General features: G+C 33.0%; 2 protein-coding genes across 2 annotated transcripts; one reads left to right on the forward strand and one right to left on the reverse strand.

The window, feature by feature from the left end:
* The first annotated feature begins 3,706 nt into the window (after positions 1-3,706).
* LOC140045112 (dnaJ homolog subfamily C member 11-like) lies at positions 3,707-16,449 on the forward strand. The gene is made up of 15 exons (XM_072089868.1): positions 3,707-3,781; positions 5,116-5,245; positions 5,943-6,115; positions 9,157-9,224; positions 9,915-10,089; positions 11,559-11,626; positions 11,959-12,026; positions 12,417-12,541; positions 13,110-13,192; positions 13,451-13,567; positions 13,763-13,918; positions 14,515-14,584; positions 14,679-14,897; positions 15,767-15,896; positions 16,271-16,449. The coding sequence occupies exons 1-15, from the start codon at positions 3,707-3,709 to the stop codon at positions 16,291-16,293; spliced, it is 1,680 nt and encodes a 559-aa protein (XP_071945969.1). The 3' UTR covers positions 16,294-16,449.
* Positions 16,450-16,613: 164 nt separating this feature from the next.
* Positions 16,614-25,774, reverse strand: LOC140045113 (adhesion G protein-coupled receptor E3-like). The gene is made up of 12 exons (XM_072089869.1): positions 25,704-25,774; positions 25,234-25,294; positions 24,543-24,642; positions 22,991-23,088; positions 22,519-22,645; positions 21,557-21,663; positions 21,020-21,125; positions 19,973-20,193; positions 19,121-19,187; positions 18,202-18,302; positions 17,418-17,586; positions 16,614-16,785 (listed from the first exon to the last, which is right to left on the reverse strand). The coding sequence occupies exons 1-12, from the start codon at positions 25,753-25,755 to the stop codon at positions 16,735-16,737; spliced, it is 1,260 nt and encodes a 419-aa protein (XP_071945970.1). The 5' UTR covers positions 25,756-25,774; the 3' UTR covers positions 16,614-16,734.
* Between the last annotated feature and the right edge of the window lie 2,041 nt (positions 25,775-27,815).

Consider the following 27,815-nt stretch of genomic DNA (forward strand, 5'->3'; position numbering starts at 1 on the left):
AATAATTAGAAGGACTTTAATTGATAATTTCTTTTGTATTCGTGTTGATTTTCCCATTAGGTTTAGGAACTAACGTAAAAATATGTTTCTTCTTGGCTTTAGACCGCACAATATGTGGTTTAAGACATATAGTGGATTGATTTACATGATATAAAAAGTAAGATCTGTTTATTACCATTAGTAATATTCCGATCAATTTTGAAAATTAGTTACCATTTCATAAATGAGCCATGGTTTCGTTTTTACAACTTAACTTTAACTGCCGACTCTTTCAATAACCTTAACGTAAATTAAAATCGGTGATTGGTCAGATTTATTAATTTTTGTAGATATAATATTATCTATATTTTTTGTTCGTTTATACGCATATTATTTTTTTTGTCTTTTGTGGGTTTTCCACTTTTATTTCATCATCATCATTAAAATTGTTTCATTCATTATGATTTTTACATTTATACATCTTGTTTTTGTCTTGTGCGGGGTCGTCCCACTTTTATAATAATTCTCTGTTTTATATGTATATATATTATATATAACAATAAAGGTACATTTGTAACAATTAAATATTTGTATGAATATTTCTCTTTCTATTATATTTTACTACGATTTTTACAGTGTTAAAAGTAGATAAAATGCAGGCATATTTACATAAAAAGATGATTGATTTCAATATAAAATCATATGCTTTTATTTACAATTTTAAAGAAGATGTTATTAAAATATAAAGATAAACATGATAATAAAAGACTATATAAGCTGTCATTAAAATCATACTTATAAAATCTTGTTCGTGTTCGGGTAGAGAGGCTATAAACTCAGAGGAGGAATATAAAATATCCTCCATTGTCACCAAGACAAAAAGGATGAGATAGAAAAAGAGGATTGCAAAAGTTGAAAAATAGATAATAAGGAAGATAGCATGGAATGATATATTTAATGAAAACCATAAGGTTAGAGTCCATACACTGTGCAAGTTCAATATACCATGTTGGCCCTGTGTGTATGTGAGACGCTTCATACCCGATGTCATCTTATTACAATACTACTACTGTATACAATTTGTAATTGAGAAATAAATTAAAAGAGTATTGCATTTTAGAAAATATAAAAAAAAAACACTTCATACAACTTATATTCATGCTATCAATTGTAGCAGAGTTTTCTTTTTTGCATCTCATTTACGTTGTGCCTTAATTAAGTTACACATAATGTTAATTTTCTATCAGATTTTTCTCTTCAGCAGTGAAAAGAATCCAGATCTTTTTTATCATCTTTATCTTTTCTTTCAGCATTGAGTATTATGTGCACCATGTATATACAGAATAAAAACAGAGAAATCATTTCATTTACAATATTGTTTTTTGTTCCTGTAACAATTTTAAACCAAGTAATATTATCTTCAGCTGGAAAGCAATTAGCCAGCACATCTTTAAATTTGTGCCATGTCCATTGAATGGCATTGCATTCAAACACCATGTGCTGTTCACTTTCTATCTGATTTATACAATTGTCACATACATTGTTTTCTGTTAAATTCCATAGTTTTTTACACGGAAATATACGATGTAGGAGTTTAAAGTTGAATTGAGCAATTTTAACTATAATGTTTCATCTTGTATACCTTATTACTTTATTTATTTATTCCAATCTATCTACGTTATTTAGTTAACATTCCCATTTTCTTTGTGAACCTGGTTCACTGAAATGTTTGTTTATAACATTTTTATAGTAGATAGATACTTTAATGTTCTTATGCAACAATGAATCATTATTCCCTACAACTTGATTATTTGGATTGTCTTTTCTAATCATTTCTTTCCACACATTTGGTATGGCATTCATAAGCTGTAAATATTCAATTAAACCATTATGTTTTTTATACAAATTTGGAATTCTTTCACCTGCAGTCATTTTCTCCTCCAAACCTTTCTTAATATAACCATTTTAATCTTCATTTATAATGGAACCTATAACGCCGTGTAACCTATTAGCCAGAGTATGAGCCATTATTTTATAATCCACATTAAGTAGTGTTATTGGCCTCCAATTGTTTAAAGGCGTTTTGCTTTGCCAAAATACACAAATCATGCCAAAAAACACAAATCTGCTTTGCAAAAATACGCAAATCATACCCAAATACGCAAATAGAGGGTGCTATGCTTTGCCAAAATACACAAATCATCCCAAAATACGCAAAAAATTTCGGCAAAGCAGATTTGCGTATTTTGGTATGATTTGTGTATTTTGGCAAAGCATAGCGCCCTCAATTTGCGTATTTTGGCATGATTTAGGTATTTTGGCAAAGCATGGCGCCTACAATTTGCGTATTTTGGCATGATTTGCGTATTTTGGTAAAGCATAGCGCCCTCAATTTGCGTATTTTGGCAAAATTCTTGCGTATTTTGGCAGGGTATTCACCAACCCTAATGTTATTATGGGAGTATGTTCCCGTACATGTTTGATCCAAGATGACCGGCGGGTAATAATTTATGCAGCGCATTGAGAGCTTGCTTATTGCGCTATATATTATATATGAACTATTATTAATATTTTGTTTATGCTGATTTTGGTTTGGTTTTGGTTTGGATACATTTTTTCAAAAATAATTTACTTATTATTTAGTTGAATTTAACCATTTATTATTTCATTCTATAAGTGAAAACATTATTGTTTCGGGTTTATTTTCTGCGGAAGTAATTGACTTGGTAAAAACTACAAAATGGCATATTCAAAGTCCGATTTATTAATATTCATTTTTCAAGTTTTTTATAATCTTTATACTGAATAGTTTTCACGCTTCTGCTTTAGCCAGGTACGTCCCAAGAGGACTACTCATTCAGAAGCTAAAGCAGGCAGCAGTTATAGTTCTAGAGGCCGACGTTGTTGGTACTTTGTAAACTAGTGACGGGTCATGCTAAAATTACAAACCCCCAAAGCACGTCTGGGAGAAGAGAGTCTGTCAACATAGGCCAGTATTATAATAATTCACTGTCAAATAATAATTAAAACATTATTTCTGGTATTTACAATAAGTCCCATTGACTGTCAATCTAGACCAGATCAAAACAGTCCATACAGTAATAGTAAAGTGTTTGATTGTAATAGAATACAATTTGTTGACACTTGAAGCATCTAGACTTGATGAAGTTACCCCCAGACTTGACCTTAAAGCAATAAAATAAACTAAAGTGACAGAAATTGAGTCTGTTTAGATGAATAAAGTATATTATTTAGACATCATTATTTAAATTATTTAATAAGCATATCATATTTTACAGATTCAGTATTTTTTATTTTTTTATTTCAATTGCACAATTATGATATATCAAAGTATAAATTCTTGTTGTATTTTACTTCAAATACGAAAGTCACTTCTGTAACAAAAAAATAATATTTATTCATGTATAAAAACAGAAAAGAAACGTTTAATTATAACCCAAAAACCATTGTCTGACAGACAAGTATTTTTTGCTTTAAATTACATTTTTTCAGTTAAATAATTGTTAATGTAAATAACTATTATGTGACAATAACATGACACAATCAAAAACAAATTTGAAATAAAAAATATTTTTCAGGGGGACGATTATATTTAAAACTGTTACGTCAACAAGCGAGCAGCGTTTTGTAAGAAATATTTCTTATGATCGACGCGAAATGAAGGTATGCACGATAGAGGGCGTCATTTATGTAGCTACAAACCAAGATGGCGGCGCCCATAGGTGATAGAGATGGTGGGAAAACGGATGATTTGTATTCAATACTAAACGCAAGAAAAGATGTAATTTTTATATTTAAATACATTTTTGCATGTAGATTTTGTCAAGTTTGACTTGATAAATTAAAAGCTAGGCCTAGCCTAGGCCTAGAGTCGTTTTGTTTAGTGGAGATAATGTGTGTGCACTATCCAGCCAGAACAGAGACTCTCTCTCTCTGTAATTGTAACTGTAGCCTGCCTAGGAGGCCCTAGATAGCGTCTGTGTATGAGACCTCTGACTAGGCCTAGGTCTATATTACAACTCAGCTTAGGCCTATCACTAGTAGTATTCCTAGTCCTCTCTATTTCTGAGTTGAACTTCTAGGTGCTCGAAGGCCTAGCCTAGCCTAGGCCTGGTTTGATTACTTTTAGTTTACCCTATCACACAGTCATGTTAATAATTATAATTAAGGATTATTAGAATTGATAGTTTGTTTCTCAATACGAAAAGCAGTTGTTGTGTTATGTATGGTTAACGAACAATGACCTCATTAGTGTAGTATAAAGTTTTACATAATTTTTACTTATAAGAATAAGACATAATTTATTTTACGCCGTGGCTAAAGATACGGTACCGTATTCTAACTTCTGTTTACTAAAGGTACGGTAAAATTGCATTACGTCATAGCCAACCAATGGGGTGCTGGTACGTGTGTGACGTCATCGTATAAGGACTTTGGATTTTTTTTCATATCGCGTCTCTGTTGTTTTGTGTAGAGAATTCCTATCGGCGGCGCCAGGCTGCGTGGGTGTGTGTGCGCTGCAGATGAGGGTTTTATTTTTATTCCAAATGGCCTATTTATGCCTATATTTTTTATTAAACTTTGTTTACAATGGTGACCATAAACAACAAGCAAATGCAGACAATAAAGGGGCCCTCAAATACTATGATTTTGACAGTAGCCCCAGGCTAACGAGTCACAGAAATCAGCGCACACATGCAGCTGGCCCCAGCCTGGCATCGCTTTCCCTACACAAACAAACTCATATAATGAGGTTATAGTAGGCGTAGTAGGCCTAGCCTAGGCCTCTTTTGAAACGGTTTTCTGTATTCTAGAATTAAAATCAACATGTTTTGGCTTTTCAATAATAATAACAGACGTAGGCTACATTTAGTTTTTGTCACACACGATGGCGATAATAGCGATAAATAAAGCATAAAGAAAATGCGGTTGATCACTGTTTTCGCGATATGAAAAAAATCCACAAAGTCCTTATACGATGACGTCACACATGTCCCAGCACCCCATTGGCTGGTTATGACGTAATGCAATTTTACCGTACCTTTAGTAAACAGAAGTTAGAATACGGTACCGTATCTTTAGCCACGGCGTTTATTTTAATGCCATTTTATATAGGCATCTGAAGATGAGCTTAAGTCATCTTATCGACGTCTGTGTATGTTATACCATCCTGACAAACACATGAACTCAACAGATAAAGAAGCTGCAGAAGTGATATTCAACAAAGTGCAAAAGGCTTATGCAAGTACGTATTACGTTAGACTATTCTTTTGCTTGAATATAATTGCACGGCAGATCTGTCATCGTACTGGTTATACAACAATCAAAAACCTTTTAAGTTTTATTATTCAGTATAGGCTGCCCAGTTTTATGTTATACAGGCTGGATTCGTACCTTACTTTTTTCTAGCTCCTTCCTATGCTAATGTCATTTACTATTATTGTTATAATTTTATAATAAAAGAAGAAATGAATATAAATTTGAATTGAGTTGAATTGAAAATATTTACTGTCTATTACTGTACGTGATAACACATTCAGTCTTACTGAGACTTTCAGAGATATTCATAGTTTTTATAACAGCAAAAACATTAATAAATAAAAAATACGAACATTTTAATAGCAATTAAATAGTCTGCTGAAGAACAAGAAAAAGAATGTAATACTAGTATATATTATTTGGTTTTTAAAAATAATTTCTTATTAAAGTCTTAAATTTCTACATACAAAGATTGTAAAGGAATATGTTGTAGCATTTATACTCAACAGACTCAGTAATAGATTTAACATTGATCTGAGATATATCTGATTCATGTGATATTTTATAGTCCCTACTGCTACATGATAGATTAAGCTGTGATTGTGTTAAAGTTATCTGTCTAAAAGTAATATCAGTAGTATTAATCAATTATTTTGTATTTATTCCAACCAACCATTCTGTAGTTCTAAACGACCCACAGAAAAGAGCAATTTATGACATATATGGAGAGAAAGGTCTTGAGGCAGAATGGGATGTTGTGCCACGAACGAGGACACCGCAAGAGATAATGGAAGAATTTGAACGATTAGAACGTCAAAGAGAGGAGCGACGATTACAACAAAGCACCAATCCTAGGGTACTTTCAAAGTTTGGCTTTCACTTGATTTTTAAATTTTAAAGATGTGTGATGTGCCCAAATATGGTAGTGATATGCCCAAGTATGGTAATGATATGACATCATCATGTCCATTATGGGCATATCACATTTGTTTCTTCACATAAAATATGATAGTGTAGATGGAGTTTAACAGATTCAAGATATAACAGGGCAACTGTTATCAGTTTTTCAGGTTTCAATATACACCCTTGATACTAAATTAATCTTCCTATCACGTAAATTTATTTGTTTAATCCATGTTTAAAGCTTGCTTTTCTCTTGTTTTAAATTTTTTTTTTATTTTGGTGTTGTACTCTAAGTATAACCTATTAAGTGTCTAGTGGAGTCCTTCCAGTGGTGAATTGGCCAGTACACCGGTAGGGATCCAGTCAAGTCGCCCCATCGCAAAGTCGCCCCATACAAAGTCGCCCAATACAAAGTCGCCCCATCGCAAAGTCGCCCCAAAACAAAGTCGCCCCGGCACAGTCGCCCCATTACAAAGTCGCCCCATCGCAAAGTCGCCCCAACGCAAAGTCGCCCAAACGCAAAGTCGCCCCAACGCAAAGTCGCCCCATCGCAAAGTCGCCCACGGTTTTATTTCGGAAGTGCCGCCGCTAGTAGTACGCTGTTTTAATCATTATAGCGGTTGCGTTTGATATCGATTGCGTTGTTACTTTGGTCGCGCTAAATGTCGTATACATTATAATGTTTATCCTATTATATACATAATTTGTGTTTTAATTTTTATTTTACAGGTTTTAATGGAGTGATGTGCTTTTTAAAAATCATTAAAAAATAGTCCCTTGTTTGAATTGAAAGTTCTAAAAAGATTTCGAAAAGATTATCCCTGATTTATAGTTTCGAAAATGTTAATTTAATATGATTTTAAAATTAGTTACCAGAGCCACAATTACGAATCTTTCTTCAACCTACTCGTGGATACCAGCTCATTTTTTAGGGATAATATAATAAGTGTATAAATAGTAGGCCTTCGTATATTTACAGTAGTTAAAACAATAACAGCGTTGTAAGACAATAAATGTTATATAGGCTACTTAGGCCTATTGATCATTTGGCATTTATTGACAAGTTATGTGTCTATAGTTATTTAATTTTAATTATGACTTTTCAAAATGAAGAAATAAAAAAAAGGGGATTTCTTCGCCGATATGATCGTTTTACACATGCAGGTATTTTAGTAAAATTAAAACGCTACATTTTGACCATGGAAAAGCCATCGTATGATTATCGTGTGCGTGTTTTTAAAAAGGGGAATCCCCGACGGGCAGCAGAAAGACGTAGCAGCTGTGAGAAGGAAACAGATACCAGAAGGAGCAGCTCCGATTGGTTTCAGAGAATGTTTCAGATTGCGAGTCGCTTTTTATTCAACAGCAGAATGATCATTTTATTGAAGAAATTCTTTTCAACCCTTTTGGTTATAGAACATTCTAATTATCATGCCTAATAAATATCCTCATATCGGGTGTTTATTTAATTTTAATAAACAAGACAGTGAAGAGGCACGGAATAATACGTACACGGACGTACGACGAATACACACATGCACGTCATCATTTACGACATATAGTGGCGATATGATGCAATTTTATAATGGATATACTGATGGGATTGCATTTCCAGGCTTATAATCAATGTTCATTGTAATACTATGTATATAATAGTAAACTGAATGTTTATAAATAAATTGTTTTACCTAATTTGTTGCATATAAAAAATAAAAGACACAGACGTACTAGCCTACGTTCCCTATAAAATATTTCACATTTAAATTTATGTACTGTTAAATGACATTATGCTGAATAATAGGCTTACTATAATCTTAAACTATGTTTACAAATTGTCATTTTTAAGGCACACATCTTTCTCTCATCATAGACCTCAGTGTAAAATAAAAACAAAAATCAATTATTAACATAGGTCTAATAATAATAATATTCATCGACCAAAGTAAAAATAATCTATCGTATAACATCATTTTATCGCGACCAAAATTAAACGCCACCGATTTCGAACGCGACTGATATCATCGTAAAACTCCGACGGGGTTTCCCCACCTTCAGACGGTGCGTTGTAGTGCGACAACGGCGGAGTAATTACGGGGGTTTCCCTCTCTGGTGAGAGCTAGCACTTTAGTGCGACCGCGGAGTGATTAGTTGGGGGCTTCCTCTCTGATGATTGGGGAGCGTGCCGATCATGTGACCTGAGACTACATGGCGGGGCTTCCCCTGTTATGCCTACACGTTCCGTGTTATTTTGTGTATCATTGCGACATTTTACGCACTTTTAAACTATTTTTTTACGTTTTGGGGCGACTTTGCGATTGGGCGACTTTGTGTTGGGGCGACTTTGCGATGGGGCGACTTTGCGTTGGGGCGACTTTGCGATGGGGCGACTTTGCAATGGGGCGACTGTGTCAGGGCGACTTTGTTTTGGGGCGACTTTGCGATGGGGCGACTGTGTATGGGGCGACTTTGTATGGGGCGACTTTGCGATGGGGCGACTTGACTAGCATCCCACCGGTACTGCATTCTTTAACATGCACATGAGCACACAGAACCAACACCTTGTAGACGATGCGTTATCTACAAGGAAACCTACGTGTTTCACTGTCTAGCTCATAACACAGTGACACAGTTTAGCTGACCACGCTATATGCTGCTCTTTTATTGTTTGGTCCTGCGCTCATTTTATAGGCATGATTACTGTAGGTTGGCATTATTTAACAGTATTTTGATGCAATAATGGCCGATTGACCAACCCCTGTAATGTCTTGAAGTCTGAACCCTGTATTGTCTTGAAGTCTGAACCCTGTATATGTTAAAGTTTAATTTTAGCAATGCAATGTAATATTCAAGATTGGGAGAATCATGTAAAATGTATTGTTGAATTAATTTACTAATGTTCTATCTTTTGTGTGCCAAAATGTTTGCTTGGATCCACCTATACAGTGTCATTCTTTGTATCATTAAACATTTTGTATTAAATTGTTTTTTGTTCAGGGGATAATAAGTGTTGGTGTTGATGCCACTGATGTCTTTGACTATTACCTTGATCCTGAAGAAGAAAGGTAACTTACTCATACAATATCAACTTTAAATCTATTTATTAATGTTAGGGTTATTATTATTATTATGTTATTTATATAGCGTATTCCACAACCAATGCGCTGTGGACTTTATGGATGTTACAATTCCAAGAACATGCCTCTCCAGTGGCTGTGGTGCGAGCCAGTACACCGGGGTAACCACCTACCTATGGTTTATAGTCCTTAACCGAGAAGACACGCTTTACCACTAGAACCATGGATCAAGTGAGGCTCGAACACAGGCCGATATTATGGCTATGGGTTCCACTGTCTTAACCGCTCGGCCATTTACTCCCAAAAGAAAATGGAATTTTTATTTGATCAGGATTAATTCCTTAACATGAAATAGGATTTTAATAATTTAATAACCCCTTCGCCTATTTAATTTAAAATTAACTACCCTTATTTCATCTTCAGGGCTACAATGTACCATACTACAAAAGCAACTAGTACTGAAAATATTCCTACACCATTTTATCTCAATACTCATTGAATGAAGTATTAATATTGATCCCAACCCAGACTAGTCCACCATGAATCTATACAATATTTTTAATTGTTTAATGCAATCATGTACATGGAATGCGTTTAATTGAATCAATTCATTTGTTTTTTATAATCATTTAATAAGTTGATAAATTTGATAAATTAAATCTTGAATGTTTATTTCAGGTCATTTCCAAGCATTGAGATAAACAGTATGGCAATAAACCAATCAATAGACTGCCCACTAACGACCTCTGACACAGCAACACTTACAGGAAGCCTGACCACACGGAATGGCAATGGATCGGGAGAGATATCTACATCATTCCGTAGGGTTCTGTCATACCAATCTTGGGGAGAAGTAAGTATTATTTGTTCAGTTTATTTTACTATTATAATACAATATTAAAAAGGTATTTCATTATTGATATTATAACACACCTGATTGTATTCTTGCGATTTGATTGGTTAATTACGCATCACATGTCATTTGGAATTAGCCCTACCTAATTGAAAAGTGATATCTAATGGTGATAATTAAATCACTCTAATGCACGTTGTTGACTGATCGCTTGCCATCTGTAACTGTTCTACTCCGCAACTAAATTTAGAACAGTGACTTTTTTAAAGGCCTAGCTTCCCAGCCTAGCAATGCATTCATCAATGATTTACAATCGATAAATTGAATAAAAGTAGGTGTGATATAAACAACATAAATGGAGAGAATATTTCTTTCAATAAAAATTAACTGCTTTATTTTCAACTTGGCTCTGCCTTGTTTAAATTAGAATCAACTTAAGAAATATTCTCACCATTCAACTCATAAACATTCATTGTTTGTATAATAATTTATTTAAAACTTCATGGCCCATAGACATATTAATAAGAACTATTATACAGATATTGCCTGCTTAGAGGTGAAATATAAGATTTTACATCCCCAAGGGAATGATATTATGTTCGAGGGAATATATATTTCCCAGAGAACATAATATCATCCCAAATGGCGATATCTGTTATATTACATAGGCTCATAGCCAACAACAAATAGAATATCTGCTGGGTCGGGTAGCTAGGCCAGGCCTCCTTTTTTTTATTGTATGTGTTATCAAGCTGCCTAGATACCGTACCTTGCGAAGAATAATATACAGATAATTACTAATTAATGATTCCTTGGCAATAAAATATTCACTAGCCTAGGTTTTTTAAATAATAACAGAATAATTTCCATCAATAAGCCTACATTAATAATAATAATATTATCAGGTAGGCCGAATATATAATAATTCGTCTTCTTCGAGCCGAATCACCGGATGTTCAGTGCGTCGCACGCGTACCGGTTACTACTGTGAGTATTAACCAATCACAAACGGTCTTTCATCACATCTAGGGAGGACTAATAACAAATGAGGGCTATGTATGCATAGTTTAAATAGTTTAGTTGATTAATTTCTTCAAGCAAGTTTCGTGGCGCAGCGCATGAAGCGTTGTCTTGTGATGGAGTGACAATTTCATCGCGAGTTCAAGACCCAATAGATGACTTTTGTTTATTTATCGGCAGACGCGAAAATTTGCTGGATTTTATATGTTTAATGACAGGGACACGATAATTACGCGGAAATTACTCAGTCAATATCATCGTACTCGAGGATACAAATTATATGATTTACGATCCTCGCAGCGGTAGTCATGTCATGCAGTTTTAACCAATCACGTTCACGAATTTACATAGGCTATGTCATATAGTCAAATCAAACACAGTCACAAATCGACAAGCATTCCATTATGGAAAAGTACCACCAAATTTATGTACTGTTTGTTTATCTTCAGGTTCAAGTTACAGGTGGAAATGGTCCTCAAGTTGGTCTTAAAGTCTTCAAAAATTTTAATCGTAGAAGGTTGGTTTGGTTAATCATCATAGTTTGCTTCATGAATATTATGATACCTTTTTTTGGCCTACTGTGTATGGAACAAGGGTGTAGACTCCAAAATTTGACAAGATCTGGATCCATGCAGTTCACTATTTTGGATCCATTGTCATTTTCACTCCCTCGTTGTTCTTCATCATCATCATCTCTCTTTCATATTTTATTTTCTATATTTTTTATAGCTTTTTCAAACACATAAAAATTAATAAAATAACATTTTGAATAAGCCATTTTGTAATTTTAATAAAGTTAATCACTTCAGTCTTTGTCATGTATGTATTTTATTTTCTATATTTTTATAGTTTTGGTACAATGTCTGGAATATGTCAACTTACACCTCATGGCTTTTTAGCTCCAGCACTCATTACAGGTAAATCATTTATAATTGTATATATACAGTATCTGAAAGTTTGACCAAAAATCTTTTCTTTTTTTTTTACACTTGACTACATTTGTAGAATTTGATTACATTTGATAACAATTCAAATTCATCCTCTCCAAAAAAAATGGTATAGTAGCTCTGTGGTTTTCATGCTATAGTTGATGGCCAAGCGTTAAGGCAGCGGCGTCGCAAACCATAGCTATACAATCGGCACAGGTTCAAGGTGTTTTGTATGATGAGTGTAAATTTCTGAATATTTGTAGGTGTAATGTATGAAGTGTGTTTTTATATGTTATACAAATAATTAATGTCTTCCGATGTGAAAGGAGTTTTAATATAGAGAAGAAAGCTATTACCATGCGTTTTACTATTTTGTAGTCGTAGCCAGGCAGTTAGACAAACATACAATCGGCTACGTAACATGGAAATGGGGAATGCAGTCAGCCATGACGTCTATGTTGATACGTGACACGCCAAACACACGACTTGTCTGTCAGTTACAAGTTAGTATATGGTTTTAGTCAATTTGTTCCTCTATGACGCGTTACACTTGATAAATAGAATATACACTAGGTGTATTTTATTAAAGACAATATTCCAAAGTAGTCCTTAATAGATGGATACATTTATTTAATTTAATATTGATGTATTTGTACTACACAAACAGATAAAAATAAAACTGACGAGTCACTATAAATCAAGGAGCTCCATGTTGTTGTTATTGTCCTTCAAACACATACAAATTAATAAAATACAGTTTTCAATAGGCCATTTTGTAATTTTAATAAAGTTATAATCACTTCAGTAGAAGAAAAAAACATATATTTTCACTTATAAAAAGACAAAATAAATGGTTAAATTCAGCCAAAAAACCTTGAAGCCAATTTGACTTTTTTTTTTATTGAAATTAAATTTTTTCAACTAAATTTTTTTTTTCTGATCCAATTTTTGGTCTAATTGAATATTAACTATATTATGTGAAATTAAAATGGCATATTTTCAACAACAAATATTGTTTTTTGAGTGATACTATATCTTTAACAATTTACTTAAACATATATTTTGTTACAGCTTGGTATTCCATCAACATTTGCAAGTGTTAACCTAGTCAAGAAGTTTGAAAGGGATGAGGCGAAATTAAGTGTTTCTGCAAAGTAAGTACAGTCAACTCTCCCAATAACGGACACACTTGGACTATGGTGGAATATGTCTGGTTTTCCAAAACATTTTGGTATTCTGAATGGTTTAAAACAAGAATTTGGGTCAAGATACTGTAGTTTCCAGTTTTTAAAGCTCTCTTTAAAAAAATGTGAACCTTTTATCTTGCATCAAATTATTTTTACCATTGCACTCATAAACATTCATTATTTGTATACTATTACAATACTGTATGTATGTTTTATTCTTGAAAGGGCTGGAAGTTTTGGTGCTATGTTTGAATATGGTATTGAGAAGAAAATATCACAGCACAGTCGATTAGGGGCAAAGGTCACAGTAGGTGTACCTGTTGGAGTAGCAGTTAAAATAAAGTAAGTCACAAAACAATTAAGATTACATTTAAATGGTCGCACTCCGTCCCTCTCCAACTAACCAATCATCTTTCAAAATAGATTTGCACCAATTTTTTTTTTTAATCCTTCTTAGATAGTTATGATTGCAAAATATATTTTTATATACACAGTATGTACCTTTTTCTAACTATTTCAAATTTGTTTTCTTTTCAGATTAAACCGAGCAAACCAAACGTTTGTTTTTCCAATTCATTTATCTCAGGAAATCGCACCGAATGCTATTTTCTACGGAACTGTTTTACCAATTGCTGTCTATTGGCTTGTAAAAGTCATTATTGTCAATCCATTCTTGGCGAAAATGAAAGAAGAGTAAGTAGTAAAGTTAATTTTCTACAGTTGTGCTATCCATGCCATCACCTCCATTCCAGGAAAGGCATATTTCCTTTATTTGTGAAAACTGTACAACTATTTATAAATCTACCATCCATAACATAACATAATTTTTAATGTCTACAAAAAATGTGTAGCAAAATGTACTAAATCAAAGATGTTAGTCCTTACACAGGTGTAGTTAAATGTTGGAATATACAGTACTTTGGTCTTCCTCACCCAGTACTTTTTTCAGTTCAAAAAATTGAGGAAACCATGGGATTTAATACTTTCATTATTGACATTATCTAAGATAATAGTACTAGCCTGAAACGTTGTCTTCTATCTCTTCATAAACTAAAACAGACCAATTTATTTAGGACCGAATTCTGTGGTCAGTAATTCTTTTTGTTGCCATCTGGTCACAGAGAAGTCGTCATGAATTCACTTATTAGATGGTGCCTGTCTATTGGACGGGTAAACTGATGGGAATTTTATTTTATTTAGTAGTGTTACAATGCATGATCACTTGACCAATCAAAATTCATCTATAAAAATAATTGATGGTTTTATTGATAGTTTTATTGATATTTCAGAGATATACAAAAGAAAAGGGAGGAGAATGCTAGTACCTCAAACGAAAAGAAAAAAGAATCAGAAACTGAGGTAAATTAGTTTGAGTACTATACTCTTCTGTTATTAACTTGAAAACTTATTGTATATTAAACAAGAAAAATTATTATTTTTATAATTCTGTCAGGTTCGTTTGATGACTGAAATTGTGAAAAGGATCATAGAAACGGAGCAAGCTGTGGGAGGTCTAATAATTATTCGTGCTTGGTATGGAAAGCTTTTAGTGGAAAATTCCATGACTGCTGGTGGAGAGAATAATGGAGTTCGTAGTGATGTCATTGATGTTACAGTACCTTTGCAAAGCCAGGTGAAAGATTCCAGGTTAATTCTTACAGACGCATCAAAGGTTAGTAATATACATTATGCCATAACCTGAGGGTGGTCAAGGTTCATGGAATGTACCATTTTCTGGTAGGGATGTCCAATATGCCTTAACCAAAGACACTGTGGAGCTCTTCATTCAAACATGTTACCTCTAAAATGTCTCGAAACGAAATGCGTGTTGGTTGCTCTAAGGTTCTTGGAATGTACCATACCATTGTCTTATAGGGTATTTGAGTTGTAACACTCTTCACAGAGATTTAAAAATTCAATTTCGGTTTATCCATGTAAGTGGCACTTGCTCCAGGATTCTTGTAATTTACCATTGTCTGATAGTGTTGTTGAGGTAATGTGTATTCCAGTTGTAACAATCCTTCACAGAGACAAGTAATTGAATGTTAGTTTATCCATGTAAGCATCCATCAACACCACTTCTGGTTTGTGTAGTTTTTGTTTCCGTGTTGTTTAATGTGTAATTCTTGTTATCAACTGAAGAATCATAGTTGAAAATGGAAGCTTGTAGACACACAATTGCAGAGAGCCTGGCCATTAAACTAATTACCATAGTGCAGTTTTTAGATGCAATATAAATAACAGTTATTGCATCCAATATAGGTTAAAACTTCACGTTATTCAACCACATTGTGGTACTATGATGACAATGATAATTTATTGTTGTGTTTTTTAGATTAATCACCAGGGTAGTTGTTAAGAATGATCTTCAGCAGCAACATACACAAAGACTTTACCCACCAATTCATTCCTAGGTCACTCAATCGGGTGTACATAAGAAGTTTATCGTGACATAATATAAGTGTGTTTTTAGCTTGATGTTTTTTTTTTAGTTAAATTCAGTTCAAATAATCATCTATTTTTTATGTTTTTTTATTTTAGGCTAGTTTACCAGGATTTTACAACCCTTGTTTGGGTGAGGAGTGTAGTCTAAGGGTGCTCTACCGTTTCCATGACGTTCTTCATGAATGCACTATAGCAGACAACGAATCACTCAGGATACCTAAACAATGTAAGCTTATATTTATTGTCTTAATCAGTCTAACAATTCACATATTGTGCATATTCAGAAGATTTACCATATATATTAAAATAGGGAAAACTAACAGTATGTATAATACTAATTATACAGACATTAAAAAAAACTATATCTGCATTATTAATACCTAAATTGAATCAAACAATTTACTAATTTTATATACGAAAAGATCATAAAATACAGTACATAACAACAATGAAATATCAATTGCAGATCTCCACTTTTCTACACTTGCAGGTACTTTTCAAGCAGAGTGCTTATGGAAACTATAGTTTACTTTGTCCATACATTTCTATTCACTTTCACTTTTTTTAAGTTTAGTAATATTTCCATTGTGTTCTTTTCAGCTCATCGGTTGGATCCAAGTTGAAAAAGGTGTATACAGCAACAATTGTAACTATTAATATTTTTAAAAATTAACCGTTGTATTAACATTAATAATTTGCAATGTTGACTATAAATGGCATTAATCTAAACCATCAAGGCTTCATCATACTGTACAACAGTTTAATAAAGAGATTTTATTATTAAAGTTGTGTGTCTAAAATGAAGAAATATTGCTTGATTAATTACATAAGTTAAAATACTCTAAACTGCCCAGTCATCATTCATAAATAAATAAATATGGAATGGTAAACTGGGCAAAATAGAAAAAATTGCTCAGACTCGGTCTGTATATCTATTTAAATCATTTTAAATGCAAATATCTTTGCTTTGCTATTTTTTCTAAAACTGTCTGAACTGCAAATATACATACACAGCATGCTACATGTTGGCCAATCACTTTTTTTAAATATCATATCTTTTAATCTTATTCAGCATTTACCGATCTTCTGTAATGTCTCCTAAGCGTTGACCTGACCTAGAAAAACAAAATAATTATTAAATTATACATAAAATTATAGTGTTAACCAAAAAATGTCTTCATAATTTCATATTTTTTAGTTTGGGCACTTCGTACTTATATTTGATCTTTTTGACCTGTTTTATGAGTTTTCATATTCAACAATGTGTGAGATTATGTGGTGCAGTGAACTTTCGATCCCGATATCGGGAGTTCTTGTCCAATGCTTGTTGGATTGCTTGTATCCTTGGGAGAGACACTTCACTTACGTTTGCCTCTCTCCACCCAGGTGAAAACAAATTGTTACCTGGTAAGGTCATAACACGAATTGGCTGATCACTAGCTGCAACATTATGGAAGTATGTTTTCTTACATGTAAAACACTTTGAGGCTTTGAACATTAAGTGCTATGTAAGAACGGCGTATTAAATAGTAGAAAGTGTCCTCAATTTTACACCCCTTCTGAATAACAAAACCTTTGTCAAACATCCCAATATAAACCAAACTAATTTAAATATAATAGCTGTTGTTGTGATCGGTCTGAATGTGAATTAAACTATGCTTACAATTCAGTTTCCCAAAATATTTTGTTCCATGAAACTGTGACTGTTATTCAGAAGCTGAATGTTTTTTAGAAAATGTTATCTTACCTCGCTACTGAAGAAACACTGAGACAACCAAATAAGAAAACCTTGTGTTGAGTTGAAAATAACAAAAATATATTCGATGACGTCAGAGAAATAAAGACTCAGAAGAATACCGAACATCCATGGAATTCCAACAACTGGAGCAAGGAGTAAAAGTCGAAAAAACAGTGACCTGAAAAAAAGTTGAATGGCATTGTGTTAATATTCATTTCAATTATTCATTATTACTATCTTTTATCAAAACAGTAGTGGTGAGTTCCTTTAATATCAGAGGCCAAATTGTGTATGAAAGTTAGTTAGTACACACTGTTGTGGACAGACGAAATAGTGCAGCTAGAATTTCGAGCAGCACTGACATGGCGTGATCTTGGGGTAGAAGCACAGTTGATCGAAAAGTGCAATATCTACCAGTTCACAGTACCTGGATATTACACTGCTATTTAAAAAAAAAATGAGGTACCTGGACAACCACTTGTATTTTAAATATTCATTAGGTCCCTGGGTAACCATTCAAGCGTTCATGGGGTACCTAGATAACCATTTGTATTGAAAGGCTTTATGAGGTACCTACTAGGTGACCAACTGCAGCCTATTGAAAGGTTCTTTGAGGCCGCATCTGGATAAATAATTGTATTGAAAGTTTTTATGAGGTACCTGAATGACCATTGACATTTTTTAAAATGTTAATGGTCATTTAAAAATGTATATGAGGTCCCTGGATATTCATTCGACCCTTATGAGGTACATTGGTAAAACTCGTATTCCTCGTATTATCTTCACAACAAACCTGATTTGGTTTCCGTTGCTTAGTTCTTGCTGTGTTTTGTTTGGCGATTGTGATTTCATAAATGCTTCGTATCCAATGATAATTAGTTCCACTAAAACAATCTAATTAATGAACAAAATATTAACATAATTTATGTTATAAATTATACCTACTTCTTTTTTGACCTTTTATGTTTTTGGCCCATACGTTATCTTCCTAAAATGTTATTTGCATGTTTTTATTTTGTGTATATATGGAGTCGTGGGTATTATAGGCCTACTACAGTCCGTCTTCATGATTTATTATGAACATTAACATAGAGATTTGAATAATTAACCATACATTATCAAACGAGTAGCGCGTTTCTAAAAAGCAGCGCTTTAATTTTACTACCAGCGACCATACCACTGTGTGGCTTAATTGAAAGCGTCGCGATAAATTTGAATAAATTAGAAATGTTATTTTAATATTTAAAAAACAAGCTTTCTAAAAATGGCAAAGTTCAAATGAATGCTTAGAGTAGGTCTAGAATATAATGTTTTAATGACGCCACAGGGCCTATCTACTGTATATTAGAACGCTTCTACTAATTTGAATAACAACATACTTCCCGCGGACTATGCAATGTACAATCGTCGCCTGCAATAATGGGTATGGATTTCAACCGCAGAGAGTGAAAACCGCAAACTTAGCCTAAGACGTCTTAGGCCAATTGTTTGTAGAAAAACCATAACCTTTCGGATATAACAAGCAATGAAAGCAAATTGCTTTCGAGAATATTATGATTAAGTTAACCTCTAAGTTAATAGACTTCTAAACATATTAAATCTTACTGTAAGGACAAATATGGAAAGCCAAAATGGAAATGTTCAATGCCATAGAACATTAAGTATGTTTATCGATAGTGTTTCATTTTAAGAAAATAGAAAAAGAGTATTACCGAAACAATGATGAAAATAAACGCTATTAATGTGAACATGGCTTCAGACTCCGGGTTGATCCAGCAACTGAAATAATGATATGGTATATTGAGAGGTTAAATTCAACATTTCACTAAAAGAGTTAAAGCCCGTTTATACTACATACTATAACCAACGACAACAACTAGATAAATATATAATTTCTCTTAAGCTCTGTCTTCACTATCAAACTTGTTTGATAAAAAAAAGTGTGATGTGTCCAAATATAGTAGGCCTAGTGATATATCCAAATATGGTAATGATATGAAATCATCATGTCCATTGGCACATCAGATTTTGTTGTCACATAAAGTTTGATAGTGTAGACAGAGCTTTACATAAAACCAAAGAAAGTTTTCATCCTAAAACTGTAGGATAACCATTTATACTTTAATGACGTCATAATATAATACTTAAATCGTTGTATCGCCATGATGTTATTGTTCTTAACTGGTCATGACGCTATCTTATTGGATTTGAAACTTTTTTGATTTGATCAAAAAAACAACATAAAAGGTTATCCTATCGTATTTGGATGAACATTTTTCTCATTTCTTTTGCTTTCAGTAGGAAAAAATGTATCTATCGTCGTAGTAGTCTTTTTACAGTATGACTATGATTCTTACTGTATCTCCACATATACTACAATATTTGCCCAGTATCATAGGAATATTTGGTAATACAGCATCTCATGTGTATCAAATAATGAGCCTGTATCATGTGAGGTGAAACACATGTGATGTTATATTAATACGAAATATTCCTGTGATACTGGAGAAATCTAAATACAGACCGAGAATCGGGTGTATTGTGTCAAAGTGAATTGTAATTACATTCCAGGTGCGATGTAGTTGTCGCGTCTGATAATAATAGATATAGTAACGAATACACCGGGTGAAATCCAACCAACATATCGACTTATTCGATATCGCTTATAATGATTTAAAAATGGATGCTTGATCTTCAAGTAAATATCCGTTGAAAATATCAACATCCAAGTAAATGACGTCAGGATTGTGTAGTGTAAATATCCAGCTAGAATTGTACATATGACCTAGAAATAGAACCAAATACAATTTTTAAATCATTTTATTTTTTTAGGTCGCTTGAAAGTAATTGAAAACGAATCGCAAAAACTTGTTTAGAATATTTGGAGAAAACTCTGTTCGTCGTGTTTTGAGAAGTAGTTTGGGTGAAAAACCAGCAAAACCTCACCTTTGTATCTACAAGTTTTCTATTATCGATTCATGTGATACCGACCCAAAATAAATATGGTTAATGTTTGAAGCAATACCTCCAAAAACCTAATTTGAATATTTCTGAAAACTCTTGCGTTTATCGTGTTTTTCTAGAAATACTGTATTTTGGGTGAGATTCTCGGCCCTATATCTGTCTATTTATAGTCGCGACTCTACAGCTCACTATGTCGGTCGGGTGGTCGGTAAACTCTATCTCAAATGTTTGCACGTAACTCCAGCCATGTTTAGTTTACATACACTGTAAGAAATGTCTGTAATTTTACGTTCACCGTAAATCAATCACTATAGTGATAATACGTGTCTTTCACGCGTGAGATCAAAGCCTAACCTATCCATAAAGCCTGTTTTGCTGTCGACGTAACGTGACGGCGAGTTGTGTTGAGTTGCGTTCAATTGACCGGATTCAACGATTTCACAGGAAAAGGGGGTAAAAATCAACGTTAAAAACCATTGAAATCTGCAATCGTTAAAGTTGAACCGGCTCGATCATCGTTATTGTTATTTATTTTCAACTTTAACGATTTGAAAACTCAACGCAACTCGCCGTAGCGTTACGTCGACAGGATTTATTTTTATATATATATATATATATATATATATTTTCATCCCGGTAAGACTCACCTTACTACCTGTGTTTATTTCAATAAGTAAGAAAGAAATGTATGCGAACAATAAAGACGTGACTAAATGACGTAATATTTTAAATCGCTCTAAGTTTCTCAATTCCCTGCAAAATTAAAATAAAAGTCAGTTCATTATAGCAGATTTTTTGGTTTAAATCACTGTTAATTATAATTGAAAAAATATTAAAATTGTTAAAACAAATCTATTATTATGTGATAATATTGCTATTTATGAGCGTCTATTGATCTAACATCATCAAAAGTTCTGTTGAAATGCGCAGAATCACGTAATGTGGTCTGCGCATTTCTGCTATATTTCTTAAACAGTCGATATTTAACGATTTTTCTGAAAAACAGGGATCATTTCGAAAATTGGTCAATTTTTTTTTATAAACTGGCATTGTGCATGTTACCTCAATACATAAATGTATTGATATGTAGTCGATACAGTATTTTGCCATTTTTCCAAAAACAAGTCCCTGTACAGAGAGAAACATGCAGTCCATAGATTTTCCTATAAAAACGAGATACATACTCAAAACTACATATGATAACGAGTGTAATAGTGAGAAACACAATTGACGTAGAAAGTCCAATATATGTTAGGATAGACAACGCAACCTTCTCATCATCCACCGTCTTCTGATGTATTCCATTGCCAAAAAAAAAGAAACAAACAAAAAACAAATATAAACAATTATATTAAAATAAATGAAAATAGAAATATACCATCATTATCATCTGTTTGGCTATATTCGTCTTAGATTGACAAGTGTCAAATATGTTTTAAGGTTATGGACTTCTCAGCTTTATGATATTGTTATTCTCCATTGTATTGCCGAGTGCAATGTTTTGGCCGGCTTTACACATTATGAAGGATTTTGTGAGTAAAGTATGGCTGCAAACAGAGATATCTAGTGGATGATAGGCGTTTATTTATGTACATATCTAGAATAATGATAACGGAATTATAGATAATTACATATCAAGAAATCAAGCTTTTACTTAAACTTCCAATATGAAGTTTGAAGTGAATGTGAGAAATTTATTGACAACTGTTCAATAACAATAAAATAAAACTAAATTAGGGCATAAAATAATATAGAAACTAACTGTTTTAGACAAACTATACGAGTAAATGATGATGAATGTTAGTTTAACTGAGTTCTCTAAGCCTGGTTTCCGTAAAATCGCTAGAATTTATCGGGGATCTAGTACGCGAGCGCTAAATATTCTTTGATACGCGTATACGATTCATCGCGCGCCGACACAATCGGCAAAGATGAACATGGTTGAACTTTGCCGATTTTACTGCGATGAATCGGGGAGCCTTCGCGATTGCGTCGGCGACATCTGCGCGTGTAGCGATTTTAATGGAAACGCTGTAGCGATTTTAATGGAAACCAGGCTTAATTTAAATGGGAAAACAAGAAAGTAAACAATTAAAATAATTAATTATATAAATACATACGCGGACTTCCTAATAATATGACCTACCTTTTGAAGAACCTTAGCAGGGACCATCAAAATCGAAAATGACGTCAGGTGAGAACAGGCGCAGACGAAACCGTCCGTAAGAAGCTCTCCATTAATTATGGTGACACACCCTTTGGTCGACCAATCACTTAACATTTAAAACACAAAATCTATGTTTATGATAAAGAAGATGAAATTGGGAAGACGGTAATGCTTGGTTCCCACTAGAGACGCAAGGACGTAACGCAACGTAAAGCGTGCTTCCCACTAGCGACGCAACACAAAGACGTAACGCAACGCAAGTGAATTGACCAATCACAAGCGATGGCTTATTCGCTTGTGATTGCTAACTGTCTATAACTTCGCTTGTCATTGGTTAAAACGCTTGCGTTGCGTGTGCGTCCTTGCGTTACGTTCTAGTGGGAACCAAGCTTATAGTAACATCATAATTTACTACTATTGCAGAAACTATTTTTAAAGTCAATTAACTTACGTGGCGTTAATTGAATCATTATCATCTTTAAAATGGCACAGAAAATCTACAGAACTATTTTCGTAAGTGTCGGCTATTGTTTTCGTCATCAAAACAGACTGAATAAAAAAATGTGTAGGTTATTACTAGTGATGATAAAAATGGTTTCTTATGATGATGTTGATACATAGTTCATTTAGTATAGTAGTAGTAACTTTTATACACAGTTGAATAATGAGGATGTAGCGGTAAAGGTGAGGAAGATGTTGAAGATGATAAGAAGGAGGAAAATGAGGAAAAAGCAGGAACAAATTGTGAGAAAAATTTTTTTTTAAAGAATATGTATGGATACAGTTACACTTTGATGGTGATATCTCAATTTAGGTAAAAACAGTAGTATTTCACTAATGTCAATGACTATACCAATGTCTTAAGAGGATGGATGGGGAAAAGAACAAAAAAAAAAGAAAGATAAAAAATAAACTAAAAAGAATAGTCGGAAGAAATAGTAAAATGAATAAAATAGAAAAAAGGGAAAAAACTAGACAAAAAATTAGAAAAGGAAAACAATTTGAAAATAGGAGGAACAATAAAAAAAGAAAAGTGAAAATATAAACAAACTAGAGGGTACTCCGAGAGTACAAACCTCCGCCTACTGTAAAATTCCCCTACATAAAATTCCCCCTGAATATTTTTTTAAACATTTTTTTTTATTAGTTCTAAGTGTAAATATGTTAACTGCACACTACAAAGTTGTGGGTGACAGTGTGGTGTAATGGTTATGTATCCAGCCTCTCACAGTTGAGATCGCTGGTTCAAGTCCCACTGAGGTTTTTTTTTATTATTATTTTTTTATTTGTTTTTTTTTTAGTTTTTTGTGGACCTTGATCTTTGACCCTGACCCTTCAAAATGTAACCACAATTATATGATGTCATTGATCATTGTGGCTAAGTTTGGCGAGAATCGGATAAAATCTGTGGTCTCTAGGCAGTAAAATAGTTTTTTGTTAGTTGTGACCTTGACCTATGACCTTTTCCTCTCAAATTCGAACTTGTCCGAGCTTTTGGGGCATAGATCATTGTTGCCAAATTTGGTAAAAATCGGATAAAAACTGTGGCCTCCAGGCTGTTCACAGACACACACACACACAAACAACACAAACACACAAACATACAGGGGTGAAAATATAACCTCCTTGGCGGAGGTAAAAAGAAAGAAACTAGACAATTTAAAAAGAATAAAAAAGTAGTAGGCCTACAAATGAAAAAAAAGAAAAAGGGGAAAAACAAAAGTTAAATAAAGAAAAAGAAAATCAAAAAATTAAAAAGGGAAAAAAGCGAAAGAAAAAATCCGAGTTGCATTTACATGATTAATGATTATAAATTAGAAATATCGTAACACCTCCAAAAGAACCCATCTTGAAAAAAAGCACCCCCCCCCCACCCCCTCTTTGGTTTGTAAAAAGTTACCTAAAAAAGAAGCCTATCCAAGTTTCCTTAAAAAGAAGAATCCCATGGGCTTTTTTCGAGGTTTTACGGTATATGATTCGATATACATGTAGCATAACATTACCTCTGTATACGGGTAAACAATTTTAACATTAGTGCTCAACGAGTTTCTAGAACTATCAAACGCGTAGACGGATACGATGACAGACACACACTGATACTGCCTGCAGATTAAAAAGTTTTAAAAATAATATGAAAATATTTTTACAAAACAAAGAGATGGTCGCCAGAGCGCAGATTGCTTTATTAAACAATATGTTTACCCTTATGTTTTCTAATCATTGCCGATTTGGATTAGTAGATGGAAACCTCTCGAAGACAAGACGTATGCCTAGCTGCGCGAAAATAATCTGGTCTGAAATGTACTTCCATAAATATTAAACCAAAACAAATAGGCTCTACCTATATATTTTCCGTTTGCTTAAAGTATAAAAGTAGGAAGCATTATACACAATTACTGGTTTAAATATAAATATGACCAGGGAAGAGTTAATTTAACTCTTCCCTGATATGACTGTCTAAAAAAACATAAAACATATTTTAGACGCTTTTCAACAAATTTTCAATTTAAAAATGCAAAATAATGTACGGCAAGGTAAGGTATGTCCCGTATTTATTTCTGAACGTAGGGGAATGAGCTGCCAGGAGCTCATTTTACTGAGTCTTGACATTGTGTAGTAGGGTGGCCAGTTCATTTACACGCCGCAGGTACTGATTTCAGCTGAGTAGACTGGAATTAATACCGTTTAACTTACTTTGAACATTCTTCTTCGCTTGAGATATTTTGAACATAACTAACCAACAAGTATGGTCCCACTGTAAAAAAAAATGATGTACATCTTAAATGAAACGAAAGAAAACTTTATCTTCTGGATTTATTTACTTGAAAAAAAAATCATTACGATAATGTTTACAAACCTGTCGATATTTTATTCATATTAATTGTGGTTTGTTTGTAGACAAATACTTGCTAAGTGTTAAAACGTTGCGTAGATAAGCGGAAATTTTGTTTTGCGAAAGTTTGTTTTATTGCAGTAATGCTAAAAAAATACGAGCTACTTTCACAGAAACGTACCACTGTGTAGCTCTTCCATATTTCTTTGGGCATGACAGCTTACAAATAAACATCCTAAATGCTTTAATATTTATGGTTTTACGGTTTTAAGTGCAACTGCAATGGAACTAGAATATTGCATAACGTATACAGTGTAAGGGTAGAACTTACTCTCGATATCGGCTGCCGCTATTGAAACTAGAACACCATCTTGAACAGACATTATCGGTACATCTGAGATGTTGAGTGTGTCTACTTTGACTAAAAAGCCATCTGTAAATCAATACAAAAATGTATTACTGTACTTTAGAAAGCTGATCATTTTAAAGATGTATTGTCCATTTGACTAATTAAAGAAAAAATATTAAAAAAGGGTTTCGAAAAAAAGTGGGTCATTTTGAAGTATCATAATAGTTATTAACTTTCACCAAAAATTAGTCGAAAAAAAATCATTTAACTGAAATACATATGTTTTTTTGGTTCAAAAAATAACGTTGACTTCCAGTCAAAGTTTTCGATCAAAACATATCTCATAATGCAACGCGCTTGTTTGGCTACTCTGTATGCATAATCATAAAACTTCAGTTGTTGTAAACAATCCTAATTAGCATCATCCATAATGCCTATCGTGGTTTGAAATCTTTGTTTACTTTCGCTAGCGAGGATTTTCCAGACGAAATGTAATCAAATTAATTTACGTAAACTTGTTGTTTTTAGCTCAAATTTTCGACTTAAAGTGAATAACTTTAATATTACTTTGATATGGCCAATTTTAATTTAGAATATTTTGACCTTCATTTGTTGTATTTCAAAGGACAATGTATCTTTAATATTATTATATCACTATTTGTATGGTGTATTATGTCACCACAATAAAAACAATAATATACATTTATCAATGCTACAAAATACTGTAGTACAATATCCAAAGGTTTTCAAGTCAACTTGCCAACTTCATTTTCATATGCGAAGTATTGGATTTCACCAACATTCAGCAGTTCAAACGGATTGAAATCGTCAATAATGGAATGTATTCCTTCAAACAGTAAAGTATTTTCTAAGAAAATATCAAAGAAAAATAGAGTAAAACATGTGTAAATAGTAATGATTTGGAGCAAGTTTCCATGTTTTATGGACATATTTAATATGGCTCTTATCTTATATGAATGTCAGAGGCTTTTACTGTTTCTACATTTGTGTACTTTCCCTGACCTCTGGTGGTTCCGTTTGACCATTCGTAATTAAGTCCTAAGGGTGCAGTTGTATTTAAAGATACGTTATAGATTTCTGAATACATCTCTGCATAGTCCTGTTCTTCATACTTGGTTATAGTTGAATGTGTTGCATTACACAGATTCTTCTGCATAGGATAATCTTGAGCTGTGTGTGAATCCAGTAAAAAATAATAAAACAGGTAAACTATTTTGACATTTGATGAAGAAAGACTAAACTGATAGCGCAATTCATTTGCATGACACTTACTGTGCACGTAGTATAATGGCATTCTTCTGCAGACAATATAGGAACATCTATATAGCCTAGGTCTATATATGGGTTTCTTTTTCAACTGGGGCATGTATGGTAAATTTTACGAAGATGTTTTAGAAAGGTGTCAGGCTTATTATTTTTTCTCTTCATATTTTGCTGTATTATTTGCTGTATTTATTGGTTAGTGATAAATTATATAACTCCAGAGTACAAAGGTAAAATGTAACCGATAATTTTTATCTAATTTTAACAATTTTTAGCCTCTTAACTTTTTGTGTGTTTTTTTGTAAATTGTATTTTATATTTTTGTATTTTGCCAGTTTTCAAATCACATTTCTGTTTTTTTAAATGGACAATAAAGTATATATGACTATGACTATGACTATGACTAAATAAAATGAAATAAGGTTTTAATATATCCATCATTTACTCTGTTCACAAACATAGAAAAATGTCTTCGTGCAGTCTTGATCTCTCCATCCGTTGTCTTTACGAATCACACAGCAATCTGCACTTTCAATGGTATTTTGAGTTTTATTATCTGGTTGTCCGTCTTCCCAATCTAAGAAAATTAAAACAAAACATAACATTTTTTTAACATATATAATATAAATATATAAATAAAATAACAGCAGAAAACTTGGTTACTTCTTTGTTTTAATCACTACAAATTTGTTTCGTACGACTATATATATGTCTTTGAAAACGCAATAATTTAGAAATATGCAAAGATTTAATATTTCTATATTATATTCAAAACATACTCGTCAACAATTACCCTATGAAGTAAACTAA

Source organism: Antedon mediterranea, chromosome 3 (genome assembly GCF_964355755.1).
Source record: "Antedon mediterranea chromosome 3, ecAntMedi1.1, whole genome shotgun sequence".
Classification (NCBI taxonomy): domain Eukaryota; kingdom Metazoa; phylum Echinodermata; class Crinoidea; order Comatulida; family Antedonidae; genus Antedon; species Antedon mediterranea.